The 23037-nt window shown below is 42.7% G+C and overlaps 1 protein-coding gene across 3 annotated transcripts in view; it reads right to left on the minus strand.

Moving 5' to 3' along the window:
- Positions 1 to 466: 466 nt before the first annotated feature.
- GPD2 (glycerol-3-phosphate dehydrogenase 2) overlaps positions 467 to 23037 on the minus strand; it is a 294667-nt gene continuing 272096 nt past the window's right edge. For all 3 annotated transcript variants that reach the window (XM_040357935.1, XM_040357937.1, XM_040357936.1), the window contains exon 18: positions 467 to 1454. In XM_040357935.1, coding sequence (XP_040213869.1) covers positions 1421 to 1454 — 34 coding nt within the window. In that variant the 3' untranslated portion in view covers positions 467 to 1420. The remainder of the gene's footprint in view (positions 1455 to 23037) is intronic.

Here is a 23037-nt window from a genome sequence, read left to right on the forward strand (position 1 = left end):
CTGAGAGGAGGTTGGGGGACCATCTTCACTAAAGGTTCCATTGATCAGAATAACCCATACTGCATTAATTGACCTTTCCTTTGAGAAGGTCAAATTGTGATGGTAAGAGGCAGTGTGATCAGGCAAAGGTGATGGGTTTCCCTTTGCTGCACTCCACTCAAGTTTCCAAGCAGTCTCAAGATAACCTTCATAAAGACTCTGTTGTGTACTAATTTTCTCTTGCAGTAAGAACTATTTGGCAAGCCTTTTGTTTGTAACACAATTAAGGCTCCCTAATTTTGGAGCTGCACTTTGTAGTTTTTTGAGTCATATTTTATATTGTTTTCCAGCAATATTGTGTCAGCAGCTTTTATTGAAATAGGCGATTAACTGAAAACCCTAGCGCAACTTCATTTCTTTGTGTATAGTTTCAAATATTTAACATGGGGTGCATTCAATATAAAGGATTCCCAAGCTTGAGATATGGAGCTTTTCAAACAGGCTTTTATTTTATCAACAAAGCAGAGACATGGAAACATGAAAAAAGAAGCCAAGAGCTCCAACTGTTGGCTGAATATGAAAGTACAGAATTATTATATGCAACATTTGATATGTATTGTTATTATTCTAGTACTGACCATTGTACAAGAAACAATATACAAAACAAATAAAAAGATCATATGCATAACTGCACCAATATGTATAATAAAAAGTGTGCTTTTTGAAAGAACAGTGGAAAATATTTAGAGAACAGTCATCCTTCATCCAAAGAAATGGCCACAAGCCTGGTGAGTTCTGTCTTAGTAGGCAGTGCGTTCCCTTGTGTTAGGCCCTATTCACGTGGAGATTCTGCCCACGATCCCAAATCGCCAGATACGAACGGAGCCTTAAAGAGACAACACTATTGTGCAATCACATGTCCCTAAATATCCCTGAACAAATTAAACTAAGCCGTATGCAATATCACAAACCCATCTAAATTGTTTTTTAGAAGGTCTTTAGCTTCAAATTCCTGTTTTGCATAAATGCAATGTAAAAACAAAAGCACACAGCAACACAGGCAAACAAAACGTCAGAACACGTCTACAATCTTGTAGGAAGGAAATATACACATGCAACAAACACCCATATGTATGAGTAATCAGTAAGTCAAACAGGAAAGGGCAGCAATGCAGCAACCAAACAAAAGTTGTCTCTTGTTGACATAACTACAGTAAATTGATATCTGATTGGTTGCTATAGCTATTTGTATTTCACAGATCATTCCTTGATTCCCTGCAAATTGAAAATTCCAGCTTAGTCAGTAAACAGCTGCATGGTTATGGAATCCCATTGGGCTATTGTAGCGGCTCAGAGTTGCTAATACAGTGGTCGGAGTAATTGTATTGGCCAGAGTTATGCTTGTCTCTTAAATGCCATTGGCAGTCCATAGGAAATAGCTTTAGTCTTGATCATTTGGTTCTTCATATTTCTCTCTGTAACAATAAAAAAAAAGTTTGTTAATAGCTGAACTCCATGAAAGCAAAATACACAACCAAAATATCGATATCATCGATACTCTTTATCTGCCTAAAAAGGTTTATTATTCTGCTCAGGGAACCTGTGATTCACACACCCCTGCCAGACTGCTAGCATTACTAGTTATCAAAGTTCTGAGCTTCCATTATTTCTTATGGGGAAATTTGCTTTGATATACAGTGCTTTGGATTACAAGTATTTTTCCGGAACAAATTATGCTCGCAGTCCAAGGTTTTACTGTATACAGGATTTATATAGCACCAACAGTTTGCACAGCGCTTTCCAAAATTAAGGCAGATATTACAGTTGCAATAAAATTTAGTACAACAGGAATCAGAGGACCCTGCTCGTTAAAGCTTACAATCTAAGCGGTTTTACTATAGGGCCCTAACTGTAACTTTTGTTAGACAGCTTGATAACATACTTTGGGGTAGATTCACGTAGTTCAGCGTTTCTTTGTGCTGGCGTAACGTATCCTATTTACGTTACACCTCCGCAACTTTTACAGGCAAGTGCCGTATTCTTAAAAGAAAGTTGCGGCGGCGTAGCGTAAATAGGCCGGCGTAAGCCCGCCTAATTCAAATAGTGAAGAGGTGGGCGTGTGTTATGTAAATTAGGCTTGACCCGACGTGATTGACATTTTTCCCGAACGGCGCATGCGCCGTCAGTGGAATTTCACAGTGTGCATTGCTCCAAAGTACGCCGCAAGGACGTCATTTGTTTCGACCGGAACACAAATGACGTCCAGCCCCATTCCCGGACGAATTACGCAAACAATGTAAAAAATTCAAAATTCGACGCGGGAAGGACGGCCATACTTAACATTGGTACGCCCCACTTACGCCACCATATAGCAGGGGTAACTATACGCCGTAAACGGCGTAAATGTACTGTGTCGGCCGGGCGTACATTCGTGATTTTGCGTATCTTGCTGATTTACATGCGTAAATCAGCATACAAGCCCCTAGCGGTCAGCGGAAAAATGCAGTTACGATCCGACGGCGTAAGAGACTTACGCCGGTCGGATCTAATAGAAATCTATGCGTAACTGATTCTATGAATCAGGCGCATTGATACGACCGGCCGGACTCAGAGATACGACGGCGTATCTGGAGATACGCCGTCATATCTTGTCTGTGAATCTACCCCTTTATTCCTTGCTGGTCCTGCCAGTAGATTAATTCTGTTTCTATTACTTAAAAAGGGGGACAATACTGTTCATTCTGAAATCATGCATCAGCATTGTCACCCCGTGAACATGATAAAAAGATGACCTTCACCCCTCAGCAGTTCTATATGGCTTGTACCAACCCCTGTAAGACCGCTTTCAAGCTGATTAGTTTATGTTCAGTTGTTTGGTTAAAAAAAGCGGAAGAAGAATGCATCCCTTTAAATTTAAAGGGGTTGTAAAGGTTAGTTTTTTTATTTTCTAAATAGGTTCCTTTAAGCTAGTGCATTGTTGGTTCACTTACCTTTTCCTTCGATTTCCCTCCTAAATGTTTTTTTTCTTTGTCTGAATTTCTCACTTCCTCTTTCTCCTCAGTAAGCTTTCCATCATCATCCGAGCCGTTCTGGCTGGGGGTTAGTCAGCCAGAAAAGCTTACTAAGGAGGAACAGGAAGTGAGAAATTCAGACAAAGAAAACAAAGAAAAAAAACATTTAGAAGGGAAATCAAAGGAAAAGGTAAGTGAACCAACAATGCACTAGCTTAAAGGAACACTAAAGGTTCGTTTTTTTTTTTAGATCAATTGATTGCTGTAAGCAAGAGCATTTAAATATCACTTACCTCGTTTTTCCTTTTGACCTCCAAAATACAGTAATCCAGGTTTGAAAATGCCATTTCCTGTCTCTCCTCTTCTTGCTTTCCACCAGCATCTGAGCTGTTTTGCATGGTGGAAAGCGGAATGTGCTCACCCCCTCCCTATGACTACAGCCCTGCATGAAGATGCTCTCTTATCCCTCACAGGCATGGAGGCTAAGCCTAATGGGAACTGTAGTTCCCATTAGGCCGTGATGTAGCAAGAATGAATGCGCACCGCAAACCAGGAAGTCAGTGAGAATAACGATTCAGGAGTGCTGGAGGTGAATAAAACAGCTCAATTTCAACAGGTATCAAACAAGTTATAATGCAAAACATTACTTTTTACTTTATCAGCTACTGTCAGACTTTAATTTAAAGAGGAAAATATTTTTGTCTTTACAACCCCTTTAAAGGAACCTATTTAGAAAATAAAAAACAAACCTTTACAACCCCTTTAATTTTTCGCACCTAAAACAAAGCCCATCAAAAACTGATCAGTGTTAAAGGGCCATTTAGACCAGCACCAAAAATGCGCCAAAAATGCAGCAAAAAGCATTTAAAAAAAGGGATGCATTTTTCTTCCACTTTTCATCCACTGGTCATTTTTCTTGCACTGATCAGTCAATGGGAAGGCATCAAATGCCCATCAGAAACTAAAATAAAAAAGGAGTTTGTATACCGAATACTATCACTACAAGAATGAAAGTAGAACAGTAGGCAAAATTGTATTTTTTTATTTTGCATAGAGTAAGAGAGGGTTATAACCCGTAAAAAAATGTTTTTGCCATTTCTGTCCTATTGCAGAGATTTCCCTTCACTTCCTGTCCCAAAACCAAACAGGAAGTAAGAGGAGATCCCTGCAAATTATGAGAATGCATTGGGGACCCCCAGACCAGAACTACTGTGCCACTGTGCCAATCTAATGCTGCCCATCTAATGACAGCATAAGCTGGGCACAGTGACAGCACTCAATTGGCACAGTGGCAGCATTCGATGGGCACAGTGGGAGCATTTGATGGCACACTGGTAGCATTTGATGGGCACAGTGGCTGCATTTGATGGGCACAGTGGCAGCGTTTGATGGCACAGTGGCTGTGTTTTATGGCACAGTGGCTGCGTTTGATGTGCACAGTGGCTGCATTTGATGGGCACAGTGGCTGTGTTTCATGGGCACAGTGGCTGCATTTTATGGGCACAGTGGCTGCGCTTGATGGTACATTGGCTGTGTTTGATGGCACAGTGAGGCTGCAATTGATGTTTTTATTTATTTTTTATTTTTCAATATGTTTGCTTCCCCCCGAAAATTGTGATATCACTCTACATAATGTAGCAATACCCCCAAGAGGCTACTGGTTGTTGATAATGATAAAAGTTCTCTCTTACTAGTTCAGAGGCTGCCATCACCCACAGAGCGCAGTTCAAGCACACTGACACAAGGAGCAGTCTAGAAGAATGTTTTTTTTTGGTGATTTATTGTTTTAAAACTTGAACAATGGGGGCGTATGGGATACTCCAGACTATAAGGTGAAACTTTTCCCTGTTACAATCCTCAGAAGCAAATCTTCTGGTACACTTTAGAATTTCCTTTTGGAGTGACTAGGGGAAAGGCCAGAGGCAGGGACCCCTTGAAAGAAGAACTACTTGGCTCAGACATGCCAATAGCACTCATTCACCAGGATCTTGTGGAACAGTCAGTACTCATGAGGCCAGGGAAAAGCTGTGCCCATTCAGCTACCTCCAGGTGCTTTCTAATGAGATTCTGCAGACTAGATCAGGTGAAGCTCAGGGTGTTGAAGATATCCTTAGATGTAGGCCCCCAGCAATGCCAGGACCTTGATGGACAGCAACTAGACTTGGTAGGACTTTTATCCAGAAAGTCCCACCCACACAAACCGGTGCAATTCCTTCTACAGGAAGACCCCACTACTCTGGAGTTCATGCTATTTATCAGCCTCTCCAGCTACTTACTCTGCCACCCCTCCCAGGGATTGGCTGGTACTCAATAAATATTAAGCTATATATTTGACTCTCCACTCTCTATGTTCTAGAAGCCTCCAGAAGGCAGGGAGAGTAGTCAAGCCTGTAGCCCATGAAGTCCAGAGCAACCTAAATAAATTAACCGTTGTTCTAATGACTACAAAGGAGTCACATAAAGAAAACTAAATTTATTTAAAATCGAAGCCTATGCAGGAGGGTGCTACAATTATTTTGACAATAGTAGCCCTATGTTTTCTGGAACATAACACCTCATCTGTGCCGTACTAATAAATATAATACAATGAGGAAGGAGGGTAGAGGAGATTTGGTTTGTAAGTGTTCCCTTTATAGGTGTGATGTAAACTTAAATCCTGGCCAATTCAAATTAATAATATGATGATGTTGATATTAAAAAATGTATAAGCAGATTTTACAGCATGGCAAAAGATTAATAGATCCAGAGATATAGGCAGCTGAAGTTGTATGCAAACTTTGACTGTAAAATTTTAGCTGGTTTCAGCACTTGGCAGTCTATTGGTCTTTATTCTTTAGTCCTTCTAACAGACCAATAAGAAAGACGGGAGAGGGTGGGATAATGCTAGACTTTTCCAAGAAAATAAGAGATTTGCCTCAACTAGGTAAAATTATGTTTGAATTTCCCAGGTTTTCTTGAAGGGCCATAATAATGCTTCAATTATTAAGAAATATGGGCCAGATTCACAAAAGAGATACGACGGCGTATCTCCTGATACGCCGTCGTATCTCTGTGTTGCGGCCATCCTAACTATGCGACTGATTAATAGAATCAGTTACGCATAGCTAGCCCTAAGATCCGACAGGTGTAATTGAATTACACTGTCGGATCTTAAGGATGCAATTCTAGGCCGGCCGCTAGGTGGCGAGGCCATTGCGGTCGGCGTAGAATATGCAAATGACTAGTTACGGCGATCCCCGAACGTCCGCGCTGCCCGTCGATCTAACTTTACGTAGTTTCCGTCGAGTAACGCCACGTAAAATTAGGGCTGAGCCCTAGTTGTTTTAAGCCATGTTAAGTATGGCCGTCGTTCCCACGTCTAAATTTAAAAAACCACGTCGTTTGCGTAAGTCGTCCGTGAATGGCGCTGGACGCCATTTACGTTAACAATGAAACAAATGACGTCCATGTGACGTCATTTAGCGCAATGCACGTCGGGTAATTTACCCGACGGAGCATGCGCAGCACGTTCGGCGCGGGAACGCGCCTAATTTAAATGGTGCCCGCCCCATTTGAATTGGGCAGGCTTGCGCGAAGCGCATTTATGTTACACCGCCGCAAGTTTACAGGTAAGAGTATTGAGAATCAGGCACTTACGCTGTAAACCTACGGCGGTGTAACGTAAATCAGATACGTTACGCTGCCGTGGAGCAACGTAATTGTATCTGAATCTGGCCCTATATTTTTAGTGCTGAACGTGATAAAAATAATATACAAAAAAACAATACATTCCCTTTAAGACTTTGTCTATACACACAGAATATTTTTTAAGGATTTTATGGGTTAATTTACTTTATCAAGAATATATTCTAAGCACTATCAATGTGTAGGGACAGCCAGGTAAGATATCCATATTATAGAAAAGAAATATAAATATATATATATATCCTCTGGCTGAAAATTACTCTAATAGCAACACCCGGTTAACAGCTCTTAATAGCAGTTAACAGCAGTACCCCGCAGAGCACAAATGGGAGTATTTACCTTGTTTGAAATCGGCCATTTTAAATAATCGTTGCATTGAAGGCTTTTTTCATCCATGAACATTTGTTGGCTTTTGAAAATAAAATTGCACTTTTTACCCCAAAATTATCAATCATTAAATAGTGAACAAGGAAGCCACATGAATAATAAACCCAACATGATGTACTTACTCTATGGACACTACATGCTGCTAATCTTATCTTAAAGCGAAACTTCACTTTTGTGGAGGAAAAAATCCCCTCCAGGGTAGCTATATTATACCTTCCTGCTTTGGTTCTGTGGATACTGAGCTAGGCCAACTCAGTGCACATACTAGGGTTGATTTACTAAAACTAGAGAGTGCAAAATCTGGTGAAGCTCTGCATAGAAACCAATCATCATCCATGTTTTTGACAAAGCTTAAGTGATTAAGCTGAAGTTAGAAGCTGATTGGCTACCATACACCCGATTATGCACCTTTCTGTTTTAGTAAATCAACCTCACTGACTTTTTTTCCAAGTGGGTTCCAAGTGGAGGGTTCTGTTTTCACTACAGATGCATGGTAAGTATTATAAAAATAAATGATGACCTACGCCTTTAGATATGCAGAAATCTGGAATATCTTCATGTACAGTATTCCACCAAACGTGAAACTCTGCATTAAAGCTGGAAACTGAGAGCTCATATGGTTGCAAATAAGGGAAAGCAAAATATTTAGTTAAAAAAAGATTGGCTGCAAAAATGTAATGAGAAGGTCAGCTTTAATAATAAGTTTCAAAACAAAAGGGTAAATGTAAGGGAGTGTTGGGTATTGGCCTTTTACCGTTAACCTTTTTTCTGGTACAATCTTTTTTCTTAGGAGTTTTCAAGAAATAAGAACCGCTGCAATAATCCCACGCAGGGGGTATAGACAAGGAACATAACATGGCACAGTTGGAAAGTGCACATTAAAGGGCATATACAATAGTGGGAAAAACCAAGCAATAATAGCCTCCGGCCCAGGCCGGGGGTCAACGAAAAGTAACTGAGCATTAATGCGTGGAGTAATCCACTAAATTGTGGGAAAAAGAGAGGGAGAGGGACCCCCAGGTCGGGAGGGTAGGGGAGTCAGTTAGCAATACCTAGGCTGAACGGATGCAGGGTGGAAAGAGCATAGGACCACCACAGGCCCCAAACCTTGAGGAACTTGGAATGGGTAACATGAAGAATACTAGCCATCTTCTCGTTAATCATGAGAGTCGTCAATATGCTCTTCACCTCCGCAAACGAGAAACGGCTTTTTCCAGGTCCTTGTTATTACGCGCTTCGCATCGATAAACAAATAAGTGGCCAGCTTCTGCTGTTGGGAAAAAAGGCCTGGAATCGGGCAGTGAAGTAAGGCCAATTTTGCATCCTTATGCAGGGATAAATGGAAGAAGGAGGACAAAAGGCCAAATACCCTTGACCAGAATTACACAAAGCGGGGGCAGGACCACCAGGTATGAAGTTCGTCTCCACGCTGACCACAACCCCTGAAACATCTGTCACTGTAGGATGGGTTTGATTTAGCGATACGGGATGGGACCCAATACCAACAGAGGAGTACCTTATAGGCTGCCTCTAGGGTAGCTGTGTTGAAAGAACATTTCGCAATACTAGACCAGGTCTTGCTCCAATCTGCTAGGTCAATATAGGATAAGTCCTGTTCCCAGTTTAGGACACACGATAGGGAGGCTGGAGTCCCCCCGAGTTAAGGGAGGAATAAATCAAGGATACGGTGCCCGACGTATCACTTCCATACTCATGGACTGAAAAGGGTCTACTATATTTAGGCATCATCCTAACTAGTACCACTATCTCACTAGTGGTTTCTAACCTAAAACCCATTCTTAGCAAAATAGAAACCCAAACTAGTAAAATAGCCAAAAATGAACTATCCTGGATGGGTAGATTGGCAGCATTTAAAATGCTTATCTTACCACAGATCTTATACATTTTCAGGGTGCTCCCGATGGCCATCCCAGCACAATGCCTACTGGCCCTCTCTAATCTTCAATGGAAACTCTTATGGGGCAAGAAGAAAGTCAGATGCTGACGGACTAACCTAATTCCCCACAAAAGCACAGGGGAGCGGGACTAATCGATATCCATGATGATTACATGTGGGCAACTAGACTCGACCAATTTAAATGCTGGTTTTCCTCCACTGACATACCGCTTTGGGTGGAAATTGAAACATCCCTAGCTCCTATACCAGATCTCCCAGCGGTCCTTATGGGAGACTCTTGGATACCCTGGGACACCAGGAAAACTTCCCCCACTATCTCCATCTCACTGCAGGCTTGGAGATTCCTCCTCACCCGCCAACTTAGCAATTGCAAAGAGATAGACTTCAAACTCCCTCTAAGCATAATTAAAGCTAATATACCAATGTTGTCCTTAAAATCATTCCCATCCCATGGGATAACCACGGTGCAAGACCTGCTCCAAAATAAATGCCCGAAATCCCTGGACTGTTTAACCACTTAAGCCCCGGACCAATATGCAGCCTAAAGACCCAAGGTGTTTTTACAGTTCGGGACTGCGTCGCTTTAACAGACAATTGCGCGGTCGTGCGACGTGGCTCCCAAACAAAATTGGCGTCCTTTTTTCCCCACAAATAGAGCTTTCTTTTGGTGGTATTTGATCACATCTGCGGTTTTTAGTTTTTGCGCTATAAACAAAAATAGAGCGACAATTTTGAAAAAAAAGCAATATTTTTTACTTTTTGCTGTAATAAATATCCCCCAAAAACATATATAAAAACATTTTTTTTCCTCAGTTTAGGCCGATACGTATTCTTCTACCTATTTTTAGTAAAAAAAATCGCAATAAGCGTTTATCGATTGGTTTGCGCAAAATTTATAGTGTTTACAAAATAGGGGATAGTTTTATTGCATTTTTATTTTTTATTTTTTTTTTACTACTAATGGCGGCGATCAGCAATTTTTTTCGTGACTGCGACATTATGGCGGACACTTCGGACAATTTTGACACATTTTTGGGACCATTGTCATTTTCACAGCAAAAAATGCATTTAAATTGCATTCTTTATTGTGAAAATGACAGTTGCAGTTTGGGAGTTAACCACAGGTGGCGCTGTAGGAGTTAGGGTGCACCTAGTATGTGTTTACAACTGTTTGGGGGTGTGGCTGTAGGAATGACGTCATCGATCGTGTCTTCCCTATAAAGGGAATGACGCGATCGATGCGCCGCCATAGTGAAGGACGGGGAAGCCGTGTTTACACACGGCTCTCCTCGTTCTTCAGCTCCGGGGAGCGATCGCGACGGAGCGGCTATAAACAAATAGCCGCGCCGTGGTCCCGGATCGCTCCCCGAGCGGACCCGACCGCCGCATGTAGCGGGGGGGGTCCCGATCGGACCCCCCACCCGCTAATAGGCGAGGACGTACCCATACGCCCATGTGCCTGTACGTGCCATATTGTCGACGTATATGTACATGGGCTGGTCCTTAAGTGGTTAAAGAGGGAATTTAATATGCCTAATCACATGCTTTTCACGTGCATGCGAGTGGCTCACTTTATGCGAACGAACCCACCCTCTATGACTCACCTTCCGACTGTAGTTTGGCAACACCTCACAAGTGGCACTCTACACAATAAGGGTATATCACTATATTATAATCTACTGCAAAACAAAAAGGTATTTAAATAATCGGTTGTACACATGAATGGGACACAGATCTAGGCATTAATACTACAGATGAACAATGGAAGTTTGCGTTTCAAACTGTACAGCACACATCACACTGTATTAACCATTGGGAATTAATGATAAAATTATAAATCGTTGGCAATATACACCCTGTAGGATCGCAAAAATGTTTCCCAACTCCTTGCCTCTATGCTGAAGAGAATGCGGACATAAAGGCCACCTCCTTCACATGTCGGGGAATGCCCCAGCTTAACTAGCCTCTGGAATCAAGTATTTAAACTCATTTCATCCATTACGGTATACTCACACCCCCCCCAACCCATCACTAGCCATACTGCACATTGGTCTTGAAAACTTTTCGTACACCATGAGGCCTGTGGTATCCCACATACTACTAGCTGCTAGGTCCTTAATACTTCAAATTTGGAAAAACACCCATGTAGCTAATCTAAAGGCCCGTACACACGGTCGGACTTTTTGCCAACAAACTTCAAAATTAGCAAGTTTTCAAAATAGTCAGACGGATAAACTTTTTCGGGTTTCATCGGACAAAAAGTTCGGTCTGCAAACGGACAAACTTTATGTCAACAAAAGTCTGATGGTGCCTAGTCCGACCGTGTGTACAGCAAGCAATCGGACTTTTGCACAAAGTACAAACGCGTATTCTCAGAAGCAAAGACCAGCCGGAAGTGTTCCGTCTGGTAGAACTAGCGTTCGTATTTGAAAGAGCACATTCGTGACGCGCAAGTTCTGAAATCAAGAAAAGCAGCCTACATTCTCTTCTTCTTTACAATGTAATAATACTAAAAGCTTCTTTGCTGGTGATACTGACAGAGTAAAAACAAATGTCTTTACTTTGGATTAGTGTATTTTGGTTATATGAATCAAACATATTTTTATATATTTTTTTGTGGGTCAAGTTAGCACAACCCCATTGCGCAACATGTCTGCTTGACGAACGGACGTTCAGAAACGAACAAAATTGCACGAAACTGAAAATCGCGAATGCACACAGACGAAACCTCTACTAACTCTCAATTAGCAGAAGGAGCCCAAAGGGTGATGCCGGAGAATTGAACTTCCTCTTTTAAACTCTCGTCAGTACGTTGAAACGTCACTACGTTCGTGTTTGTTGCCGAAAAAGTCAGAGCTAGTGTATGCTATGGGTGTGACCGGACAACTCCCTTCAGACAAAAATCCAAGGGAAAGTTTTGTTTGATGTCCGACCGTGTGTACGAGGCTTTACTGATGTAACTAGAAAAGTCCACCAAAATTACACATTCGAACGACTTTTAACAATTAATTCACTCAAATGTAGTAAATTCGACAATCTGTGGGATATCTGGACTAGCAACATTAATACTGCCTGAATATCTGAATGTATACGTTTCTAATAACTTTGGATGCATAACTACTTTCACTCTGACTATGTGCTTCTACCTGTTGTTGCTTATTGTTACTTTATTTTTTTATTTTTTTTATTTTACTTTTACTTTCTTTTGTTTACTTACATACTTGTACTCTGTTACAAAATTCTTAATAAACATCTTTAAATGAAAAAATAAAAATAAAAGTTCAAGCACAGATACAATCAGGTGTCTACCATGGTTCGAGTGTCTTAAATTCAAAAGGTAGGTAGCTTTATACTGGAATGCGAAAACCAAGACAGCGGTACACAGGCAAGCCAAGACTGGTAACAAGCCATCCAGATGGAATCCAGGTAAAGATGGGCCGCAATCAAGCCAGCCTACCAGGGTAAGGCAGTCCACCCGCCCATAGGCAGGGTATAGACAAAAATTCAAGAAAAAAAGGTATTTGAAGAGGCCAAACGTTGGTCAAGGTTGAAACAAAGAAGATGGGGTTTCCACTCCTACCGTAATTTACTGAGAATGGTAGGAAACTCAAATCAGGAAGTCCGCTGTCCAGGGGACTCTGTTAAACAAAGACTAACAGACAATTCCAATGCTCATCCCGGATCGGAGCGTGGGGAGCCAGTTGTTGATGAGGTGGGTGGACGGGAAGGCTTGCGACTTTGTGCCGTTTCCCAGGTACGGCCCGGTTTCCTTCACTAGATGTCAAGAGGCGAAGGGATTCCAGGATAACCTGCGCTTCACCCGGAGAGGTCAAGATATGAGTGCGGCCCTTGTAAAAAAAAGAAAGCTTGAAGGAAAAACCCCAGCGATATTGAATTTGGTGGGCCAGCAATGCAGAGGTGTACTGTTTCATCTGTCTCCTCTTCATGATTGTGGACTGTGAAAGATCCGTAAAAATGTGGTAGCGGTTGCCCTGGAATACTAGGTCAGGTTTATCTCTAGCCACTCTTTAGTGCAATAATAGGTAAATTTTATCACAATGTCCCGGGGTGGCCCATCAGCCTTCTTAGGGCCAAGCGTGCGATGGATACGATCGAACTCCAGCCGATCAATGGGAAGGCCGGGCACCAATTCTTGAAACAGGGGCATTGCTGTAGAAGTGAGGTCTGTAATTGCCTCAGGGATACCCCTGAGGCGTAGATTGCCCCTACAAGCCCTGTTCTCGAAGTCCTCAAAACGGAGATGAGCAGCCTCTAACGCCTTCTTGAGATCTGCAATGTCCTGCTCATGATTCTCCAGCACTGTGGCAGCCGCATCCATCTTGTCTTCAAGATCATTAGTGCGGGAGCCAAGCTCCCTGTTATGTATGAAAGTACCTGGTAGTCAGAGCCTAGTTTGCAGGTCAAACAGGAAATCAGGTAGCTGATGCGGAGGGCTAAAGCGTTGTCAAAGGTTCAGGCAAAAGGTCTGGCAGCAGGTTAGTCAGAGAAGGTGAGCAGGGTCAAACAAGCCAAGGGTCGAGGATCGGAGAGGGTCGGATAGTCAGGCAGAGCCGGGTCTATACTGGTAGCAGGTTAGACAGGGATTCAGAACACTGATACAGAGCTGCAGATCAGACAGCACTGTATTAGTGCAGCTGCTGGCTTTTTAAAGGCAAAATGGCGCCAACCAGTGTTAACGTGCACGTGCGCGCTCCCTATGCAGATGCACCCATCGCGCACGTGCGCGCCATTGCACATTTGGCCGGCGCACAGGCACAAATGGCTGCTGCTGTCTAACTTGTGCAGCAGTATGCGTGCGCATCCCGGGGTCTAGTGACAGGTCCCTGACATTGCCCCCCCCCCCAAGGGGCAGCCTCAGGATGCCTAGTCGGGCTATTTTGTCAGGGTGGGCAAGAAAAAAGGCACGGATTAACCTTTTGGCATGGATGTTACCTTCTGGTTCCCAGGAGTTGTCCTCCGGCCCGTACCCCTTCCATTTGATCAGGAATTGAGTTGAGTTGAGCCCTTGCCATTTCCTACAATCAAGGATGGCCTCCACCACGTATTCCTCACAACCATCGACACAAACAGGTCTAGGTGGTCTGGCCCCTCTGTCAGGAAAGGAGTCGGGAATTGCAGGTTTCAACAAAGAGACGTGAAATACTGGATGCACTTTAAGAGAGTCAGGTAAAGACAGTTCATAGGATACCTCATTGATCCTTCTCCTTATTGGAAAGGGCCCCATGAACTTGGGTGTCAACTTTTTGGATAGACAGGCCAACCTGAGGTTATTCGTAGAAAGCCATACCTGATCACCCGGTTGAAGGTCCAGCTCCCCTCTCCTCTTCTTATCAAAGGACTTATTGCTGTCGGCTTGGGCTTTGGTCACTGCTTACTGCAACACCTGGTTGCTGTGGTTGAGAAAATCCACCGAGCTCTGTACTGCCGGAACTGAAGATTCTGGAAGAAAATCTGGTAAAAATGTTAGATTGAAGCCATAATTGGCAAAGAAGGGAGATTGCCCAGTGGCCGAATGGTTGGCATTATTATAGGCGAACTCCGCTAAAGGCAGTAGGGAAACCCAATCATCTTGAGAAAAGGACGTGAAACATCTAATGTACTGTTCCAGGGTTTGATTTGTCCTCTCAGTTTGCCCGTTGGTTATGGGATGATAAGCTGAGGACAAAGCAAGTTCAATTTTCAAGGTCTAGCAGAGGGCTCTCCAAAACCGTGAAGTGAACTGGACCCCCTTATCTGATACGATGTTTGAGGGAACTCCATGTAGTCTGACAATCTCCTTGATGAAGACACGGGCAGTCTCAGCATCAGATGGGGTGTTCTTCAATGGAAGGAAATGGGCCATCTTAGTCAGACAGTCTACGACCACAAAAATTGCTGTACACCCCTCGGAACATGGAAGCTCTACTATAAAATCCATGGCAGTCATTTTCCATGGTCTATCGGGTACAGGTAGAGATTTAAGTAAGCCCCAGGCTCGGTTCCTCGTTGTCTTGTTTTGGTTACAGATAGGGCATGCACTGACATATGATTTTCAGAACTCTTCCAGGCCTGGCCACCAGAAGGTACGACATACCAGTTCAAGAGTCTTGCAGACTCCAAAGTGCCCTGCCAGCGGGTGGTCATGAAGAAGCTTCAGGACCTCCACTTGAATGCTTCCCGGAACGAAAATTTGGCTCCCTCTCCAGAATAACCCGTCCCTGGGTGTCAAGGTGATATCAGGAGGTTTGGAGGAGTCTGTAGATATCTCCCTAATTTGAGAGAATAGATCAGTCTGTAAGAGTAGAAAGTTACCTGCTGGTAAAATGGTGTCGGAAACAGATATATCCTTGGGGTTGTCGTGCATTCGTTATAGTGCATCCGATGTTCTTTGATCCTGGACGGTAAGTGATGTGGAAACAAAAGTGTGAGAAGAAAAGGGCCCAACGTGCCTGTCGATGTGTCAATGGTTTCGCGGATCTTAAATATTCTAGGTTCTAGGAACCCAGAGGCCTTTTGGGCCTCTGGGTTCCAATGGAAGCTTGAATTCTGTTTGGTTAACTGCGTAATGGGTGTGATTATTGCAGAAAACCCCTTGATGAACCTTCTATAAAAATGTGCAAACCCCACAAAACGTTGCACTCCTTTCTTATCCAGGGGTACCGGCCAGTCCAATATAGCAGTTACCTTTTGGGGATCCATCTTGATTCCCGTAGGGGAGATCACTATGCCCAGGAATTGGATGGTTTGCTGCTCGAATTCGCATTTCTCCGCTTTTGCATGCAGTTCGTGTAGGCGGAGGCTACTTAGGACTTTACAGACGTGCTCCTGATGTCTGTCCAGCGACCCGGAAAAGACTAGAATGCCATCTAGATAAACAATAACAAAGATGTCAAGAAAGTCTCTGAATACATCATTGATAAAGTGTTGGAAGGTGGCAGGGGCATTGTATAGACCGAAAGGCATGACCAAATATTCATAGTGACCGAATCGGGTACGAAAAGCTGTTTTCCACTCATCCCCGTCTCGGATGCGAACCAGATTGTAGGCCCCCCTCAGATCCAACTTGGTGAAAATGATGGCAGACCTTTTTGGAAGAGCTCAGGTATCAGGGGTAGCGGATAATGGTTCAGAACACTGATACAGAGCTGCAGATCAGACAGCACTGTATTAGTGCAGCTGCTGGCTTTTTAAAGGCAAAATGGCGACAACCGTGTTAACGTGCACGCACACGCTACCAATGCGCGTGCACCCGTCGCGCACATGTGCGCCATTGCACTTTTGGCACTCGCCGGCGCACAGGCACAGATGGCTGCTGCTGTCTAAGTTGTGTAGCAGTATGCGTGCGCATGCGCACACGCCGGGGTCTGGTGACAGTTTCCTGACACTCCCTGATCTCTTAAGTGAGGTATGTGGCAAGTTTAGTGGTAGCCGCCGAGAGTTCTGCTTGTAGCATAGTTTTAAATCGTGCCAGGAGCTCGGCATCCCGGAGAGGATGCTGCTGGTGCGAGGACGCATCCGACTCACCACTTACCGCATTCTCGAGGGGGGGCAGCTGGAAGAGATCAGGACTCGATGCCGGGGCTTCCATGGCGGCGTCAGACGAGAAGGACGTGGGCGCAGGAGGAACGGGTGGCCCTCTTCTTCATGTAGCGCACGGGACTGCGGGAAGTCGGGGAGAGGCAGGGGAAGCCAGGGGAGCCCTCAAAATCACGGGAAAACTAGGCCAATGTGTCCGGATGGCGAGGAGCGAGATTACAATGTGGCCATCTTAGTTTGCTGCTCGCGAGTGCCCCCCCCCCCCGTTAACCTTTTTTAAGCAAGTAGGGACAGGTTCCTGTAAATGTGGCCCTGTCAGCTACCCTGTTACCCTGTTCAATATAGTCACTAACTTGGTCAGGTGACTACCCCTTTGACATTGACACTAGGGGGAATTTAGCCTAGGACTAGTCTGTCTTGTGCTATGGACTCCTTAGGCCATCTTGGTAAAGTTTGGGTTTGTTTGGATGCAGAATTCCTGTAAGATGTTGTCAGTGACCTTTTTATAGAGGAAGTGCTATATACTGTATATTGTGATCTGAGTCAACAAGCGGGTTCTTCAATGGGAAGTGTAGTTAGGGACAGTGCCCGTTCTGAGCAGGGAAAGATAGGTGCTGCAGGCAAAGTCACCCCTACATTTGGGAATAGACTGAGGAACCAGAGCTTCCAAATATTGGTAAGAATATTGTTTAAATGGAAGGCCTACCACCCACAATGCCCAGCCTGTGGGGAATAATCTACTTGTGGTTGTGGTCAACTATCTTGAGAAACTGTCAAGTCTAGAGACATAGTAAAAGGGAAACTGAGATAATTTACAATAGTTAACCCCTTCCCACCAACTAGTCCTTTACGAATTCTAAAAGCCAGGAGGTGGAGACGGGCATTCAGAGCTTCTGACCGCTGTGAAAAGCAAAAAAAGGTTTCAGTTACACTTTTATACTGTATTGAGGTTTACTGTTATTAAAGTTACTAGCTGCAAAAGTGGCATCCATACATTTAAATAACTTTTCATTTACAAATTAGTATATTTATCCAATTTCTATATAATCTTCACCAATTTTTGGTGGAGACATTCAAAATAACTGCAAAAAATTAAATACGTTCTTCTTCCTGTTTAAAAGTAAAATCAACCTTGTATAAAGGGTATCGCCTTCCTTCCAAGTTTATTTGAATATGCTTCAATTAGATCACACGTGTAATATCAATATCTTTAGACACTCATTAATTTTTCAGAGGGGTGATTAGCATTTTAAGGCAAACAAGGTGTACATTGTTAGTGGGACATGACCCCGCTGTCATTGAATTATATCCATGATTAATGATCGTTAGCAACGCAAAGCTAAAAGTTTGAGTGATAATGAATAGATTATTAGCCGGATAAGAAAAAACTGAATTGAGAAGATGGGAAACACAGCAGGTGCCTAAAAGATCATTTTAGATAGCCCATCATCTTGGAAGAAATGATTCAGGAGGAAAATACATTTAAATATATATTTTAAATATATATTTTGTGCAGTTGTTCTATAATGGTGTTACCTGTAATATATATATATATATATTTTGCCTGGGTAAAAATTGACATGAAGGTATATTGTGTGAAAATACTCTCCCATAGGGTTCCATCTTGAAATAATTTGCATTTGAAAAATCTGATAAATTCTGGCCTTTATTTGTCAGTGACAGTGATAATAATGGGAAATTTGGAGGCTGGCAATAAACATAATCAGCTATGATATGGTGCCTCTGTGAGATAAGTACAGTTGTACATGTGAAGTGGGACACAGACAAGGCTTTGAATGACAGGCAATTGTAAACTGACTGGCATGTGTTGTCAAGATTTGCACAGCCAAAGCTTCAGTCCTGCCAACTCTATACAGTTCTACACAAGATTTTATTTTGAAGCTCCATTCAGCAGAGCATATGCAGAAAGCAGTGATAGAACTATAGTAATTAATATAAAAATACTGTGCTATACACATAAATAAACAATAGCAGCCAGCACTACAATCTTAATAAAAAGTGTGTGAATGAATAAAGTGAAAACAGTGCAACACTAAGAAACAAATGTTGAGTATTGACATATCAACATACTGTGATATACAAATAAATTGTGATTAGCATATACAAAAAAAACTGTGATCTGATTGATAGTGTCTCTAAATCATACCCCAATTGGCCTTTGTAGACGAAACGCGTTTGTTTTTTTATGCTGCCTACCATACCATAAACCTACCATCGGTTCTGTGGTGGAAGGAGGTCTTTTACCATCTGGGACATTGCCATCCTGATCCATATTCTCACATGACGGGTGGAGGTTTCCTGATGTGGCTCAGCTGAGGAGGAGGAATTGCACCAATCGCTATCCAGAACTTTGATATCACATGCCTGATTGATGCTACCTTCTGGTAAGCATATTTAATCTTCTCTCCTGGGTGGTGGATGCACACATGGCGATGACTCCTTTAGTCCTCCAAACCTGGATTCCTTCCCATCAATATATACTAATGGATTAATGTTTTAATCACCAATGGGGCTATACTACCAATGTTGATTTACAATTTGCACAGTGCACTTTATTTAGAGACACCATCAATCAGATGTTACAGTTTTTTGTATACGCTAATCACAATTTATTTTATATATCACAGTATGTTGATATGTCAATACTAAACATTTGATTCTTAGTGTTGCACTCTTTCACTTTAGTAATAGCAGACTATTCTGGAGCCTTTCAGTAATGAAAGTCATGTGAAATACACTGAAGCCTAAATACATTTTAGAAAAGTAAATCTACAGGTTTGCATGACTGTTAGTTGCTGAAACCAGCACACAGGGGTTGATTTACTAAAACTGGAGTGTGTAAAATCTGGTGCAGCTCTCCATAGAAACCAATCAGCTTCTATTTTTTTTTTTTTTCAAAGCTTAACCACTTACAGACCGGAAGATTTTCCCCCTTAATGACCAGGAATTTTTTTGCGATACGGCACTGCATCACTTTAACTGACAATTACACGGTCGTGCTACATTGTACATTTTTTCTCCACAAATAGACTTTCTTTTGGTGGTATTTGATCACCTCTGCGTTTTTATTTTTTGTGCTATAAACAAAAAAAGCGACAATTTCAAAAAATATATATATTTTTTACTTTTTGCTGTAATAAATATCCCCAAATTAAAATAAAAAACAAAAACAAATGTCTTCATCAGTTTAGGCCAATATGTATTCATCTACATATTTTGGGTAAAAAAATGGCAATAAGCGTATATTGATTGGTTCGCACAAAAGTTATAGGGCCAGATTCACATACATTTCCGCTACGCAGCAGCGGCGTAACGTAATCCATTTACGTTACACCGCCGCAAGTTTGCAGCGTAAGTGCCTGATTCACAAAGCACTTACCTGTAAACTTGCGGCGGTGTAATGTAAATGCGCTCGGCGCAAGCCCACCCAATTCAAATGGGGCGGGCACCATTTAAATTAGGCGTGTTCCCGCGCCGAACGTACTGCGCATGCTCCGTCGGGTAAATTACCCGACGTGCATTGCGCTAAATGACGTCGCACAGACGTCATTTGTTTAGACGTTAACGTAAATGGTGTCCAGCGCCGTTCACAGACGACTTACGCAAACGACATGATTTTTTAAATTTCAACACGGGAACGACGGCCATACTTAACATGGCTTAGAACACCTAGGGCTCAGCCCTAATTTTACGTGGCGTATCTCGACGGAAACGACGTAAAGTTAGATCGATGGGCAGCGCGGACGTTCGGGAATCGCCATAACTAGTCATTTGCATATTCTACGCCGACCGCAATGGCCTCGCCACCTAGCGGCCGGCCTAGAATTGCATCTCTAAGATCTGACAGTCTAATTCAATTACACCTGTCGGATCTTAGGGCTATCTATGCGTAACTGATTCTATGAATCAGCCGCATAGTTAGGACGGGCGGATCACAGAGATATGACGGCGTATCAGGAGATATGCCGTCGTATCTCTTTTGTGAATCTGGCCCATAGTGTCTAAAAAATAGGGGATATATTCTTGGAATTTGTATTATTTTTATTTTTTTACTAGTAATGGCGGTGATAGAAAGCTTCTGTCCCACCTAATCAAGAAAGAATTTAGAATAGTTTATGTAATTGAATTATAATGATCACATCCAAAAAAAAAAAGTTTAATTCAGGAAAACAAATATATTTTCAGCTTGCGGAGGTCGCTGCAGCCTGTAAATAGCTCTCGGTTTAACATTGTGGCTGTTTGACACAATTATACCATTAAAATACGTATACATTTTTTTTTTTTTTTTTACCTGATAGTGTATAATAGAAACCGAGCAGGGTGTTTTATTATTGCGTCAAAGTCATTTTGAGCATGCGTGGGTTTCCACGGCGACAGGTAAGTATACACACAAACAAACAGGCCGACAAGAATCTCGACGAGAAAAAAGAGCACAGGTTCTCCTTTTTTCTCGTCGAGATTCTGGACAGATTTCCTGACGAGAAACCTGAAAGCCTCGTACACACAAACGGTTTTCTCGGCAAGAAAGCTCTGCCAGCAGTTTTCTTGCTGGTTTTTGCCGAGAAAACCGGTCGTGTGTACGAGGCCTCAGTGTTAAATTGTTTGTCTCAACCTTCTAACTGCCACTTTTTCTGGACAGCTTGGTCTGTTAAAGGAAGTTGAAAAACAATAGACTTACTGGCAAGATAAACAGGTGAAAATAAAGAAAAAAAATCCTTAAGCCCTGGTTCACACTGGCCTGCGGGAGTGAAGCCGTGCGAGTTCAGCTGAACTCGCACAATTTCACTCCCGCCGGCAGTCCCGATTTCGGCCGCGATTTAAGAGACATCTGTGCAGGTTTCTGCACAGATGTCTATGTAAATCGCGGCCCGAAATCGCAAAAAGTAGTACAGGAACTACTTTTTGAAATCGGTGCAGCGCCGCAGATGCGGCGTCGCACCGATTAGGACGGTGTCATTGCCGACAATTGGCGGCAAATGCCGCCGATTTGAGATGCGATTTCACATGTGAAATCGCATCTCAAATCGAAGGAAATCGCACCCAGTGTGAACCTGGGCAAAGAAGAAAATGAACGCAGCCATCACATTTAAGGATTGGTGAGCTGCATTATTATACATTTTTGTTTTTGGGTTTAATACTGCTTTAAATATCCTCTGGGTACAAAATGGTTAAAGAAGAACTAGTGTTGAGTTTAGGTCCATTTTAAATGTGCCTAGTATTTTATGATCATATGGGGTCAATGGGATAATATTCGTCCCATTTATAATGTGGTAAATGTTACAGCTGCCAACCCCAAGCTGTCGTTTCATATTGTGCATAACTTCTCCTGCTGTTTTTAAAGTAGACCTTTCAATAACTCAATGAATCTGCATTAATTTATGACATATCAATTATGCAGCAAAGGCACAACTACAAAAAAGTTGTACTTTTTATCATCGAAAAGCAGTTCTTGAAATCCAATAAAATGACTTTGCCTAGAATTAGTTAATGTAATTACTCTGCTGCAGGCAAAAGAAATCATTTCTTCCAATCAGCGTCTAACTTCAAATTGTTCAATTAAGTTTTGACAATAAGCCCTTGTTCACATTGAATGCGGCTTTGAAATCGTGCGACTTCATTTGAACTAGCATGATTTCAAAGCCGCATTTCAGTCTGATTTTGGGGAACAGTTGTGAGACACCTGAGCGGGTTCATGCACAGATGTCTATAAAAGTCGTCCTTGAAGTCGCCAAAATTAGTGCAGGAACGACTTTTGGAAATCGCTGTGGTGCCGCAAAGTCACCGATTGGGATGGTGCCATTGCTGGCAACAGGCTGCGATTTGACATGCAATTTGACCAGTCAAATCGCACCGATGTGAACAGGGCCTAAAACCTAGAACCTGATTGGTTACTATGCACAGGTGCACACAGTCTCTGCTCTCCAATTTTAGTAAATCCCCCCAATTGTAACTCTATTTTAAGTCAAAAGATAAGAAATTGCAGCAGGGGGCTGATCTTTTTCAGACACTTGTAAGCTAAAAACTGCACAGGCACCAGGATTTGCATCATCTCTAAGGCCTCGTACACACGACCGAGGATCTCGACGGGCGAAACACATCGTTTTGCTCGTCGAGTGCCTTGTTAGGCTGTCGAGGAACTCGACGTGCCAATTTTCTCCATTCCCGTCGAGGAAAAAGAGAACATGCTCTCTTTTTGGCTCGTCGAGTTCCTCGACAGTTTCCTCATCGAAAAATGTACACACGACTGGTTTCCTCGGCAAAAAAAAAAAAACAGCAAGTTTCTTGCTGGTTTTTGCCGAGAAACTCGGTCGTGTGTACGAGGCCTGAGGCCCCTTTTACACTGATGGACCGATCGGGTCCGCCTGTCAGTTTTTCAGGAGGACCTGATTGGACTATCCATTGCCCTCTATGGAGCAGTGGATGTCAGCAGACACGTGTCTGCTAACATCCACCGACATCCGATCCTGTCCGCTTAAAAATAGACCAATCGAGATTCATTCC

This window comes from Rana temporaria, chromosome 6 (genome assembly GCF_905171775.1).
Source record: "Rana temporaria chromosome 6, aRanTem1.1, whole genome shotgun sequence".
Taxonomy (NCBI): domain Eukaryota; kingdom Metazoa; phylum Chordata; class Amphibia; order Anura; family Ranidae; genus Rana; species Rana temporaria.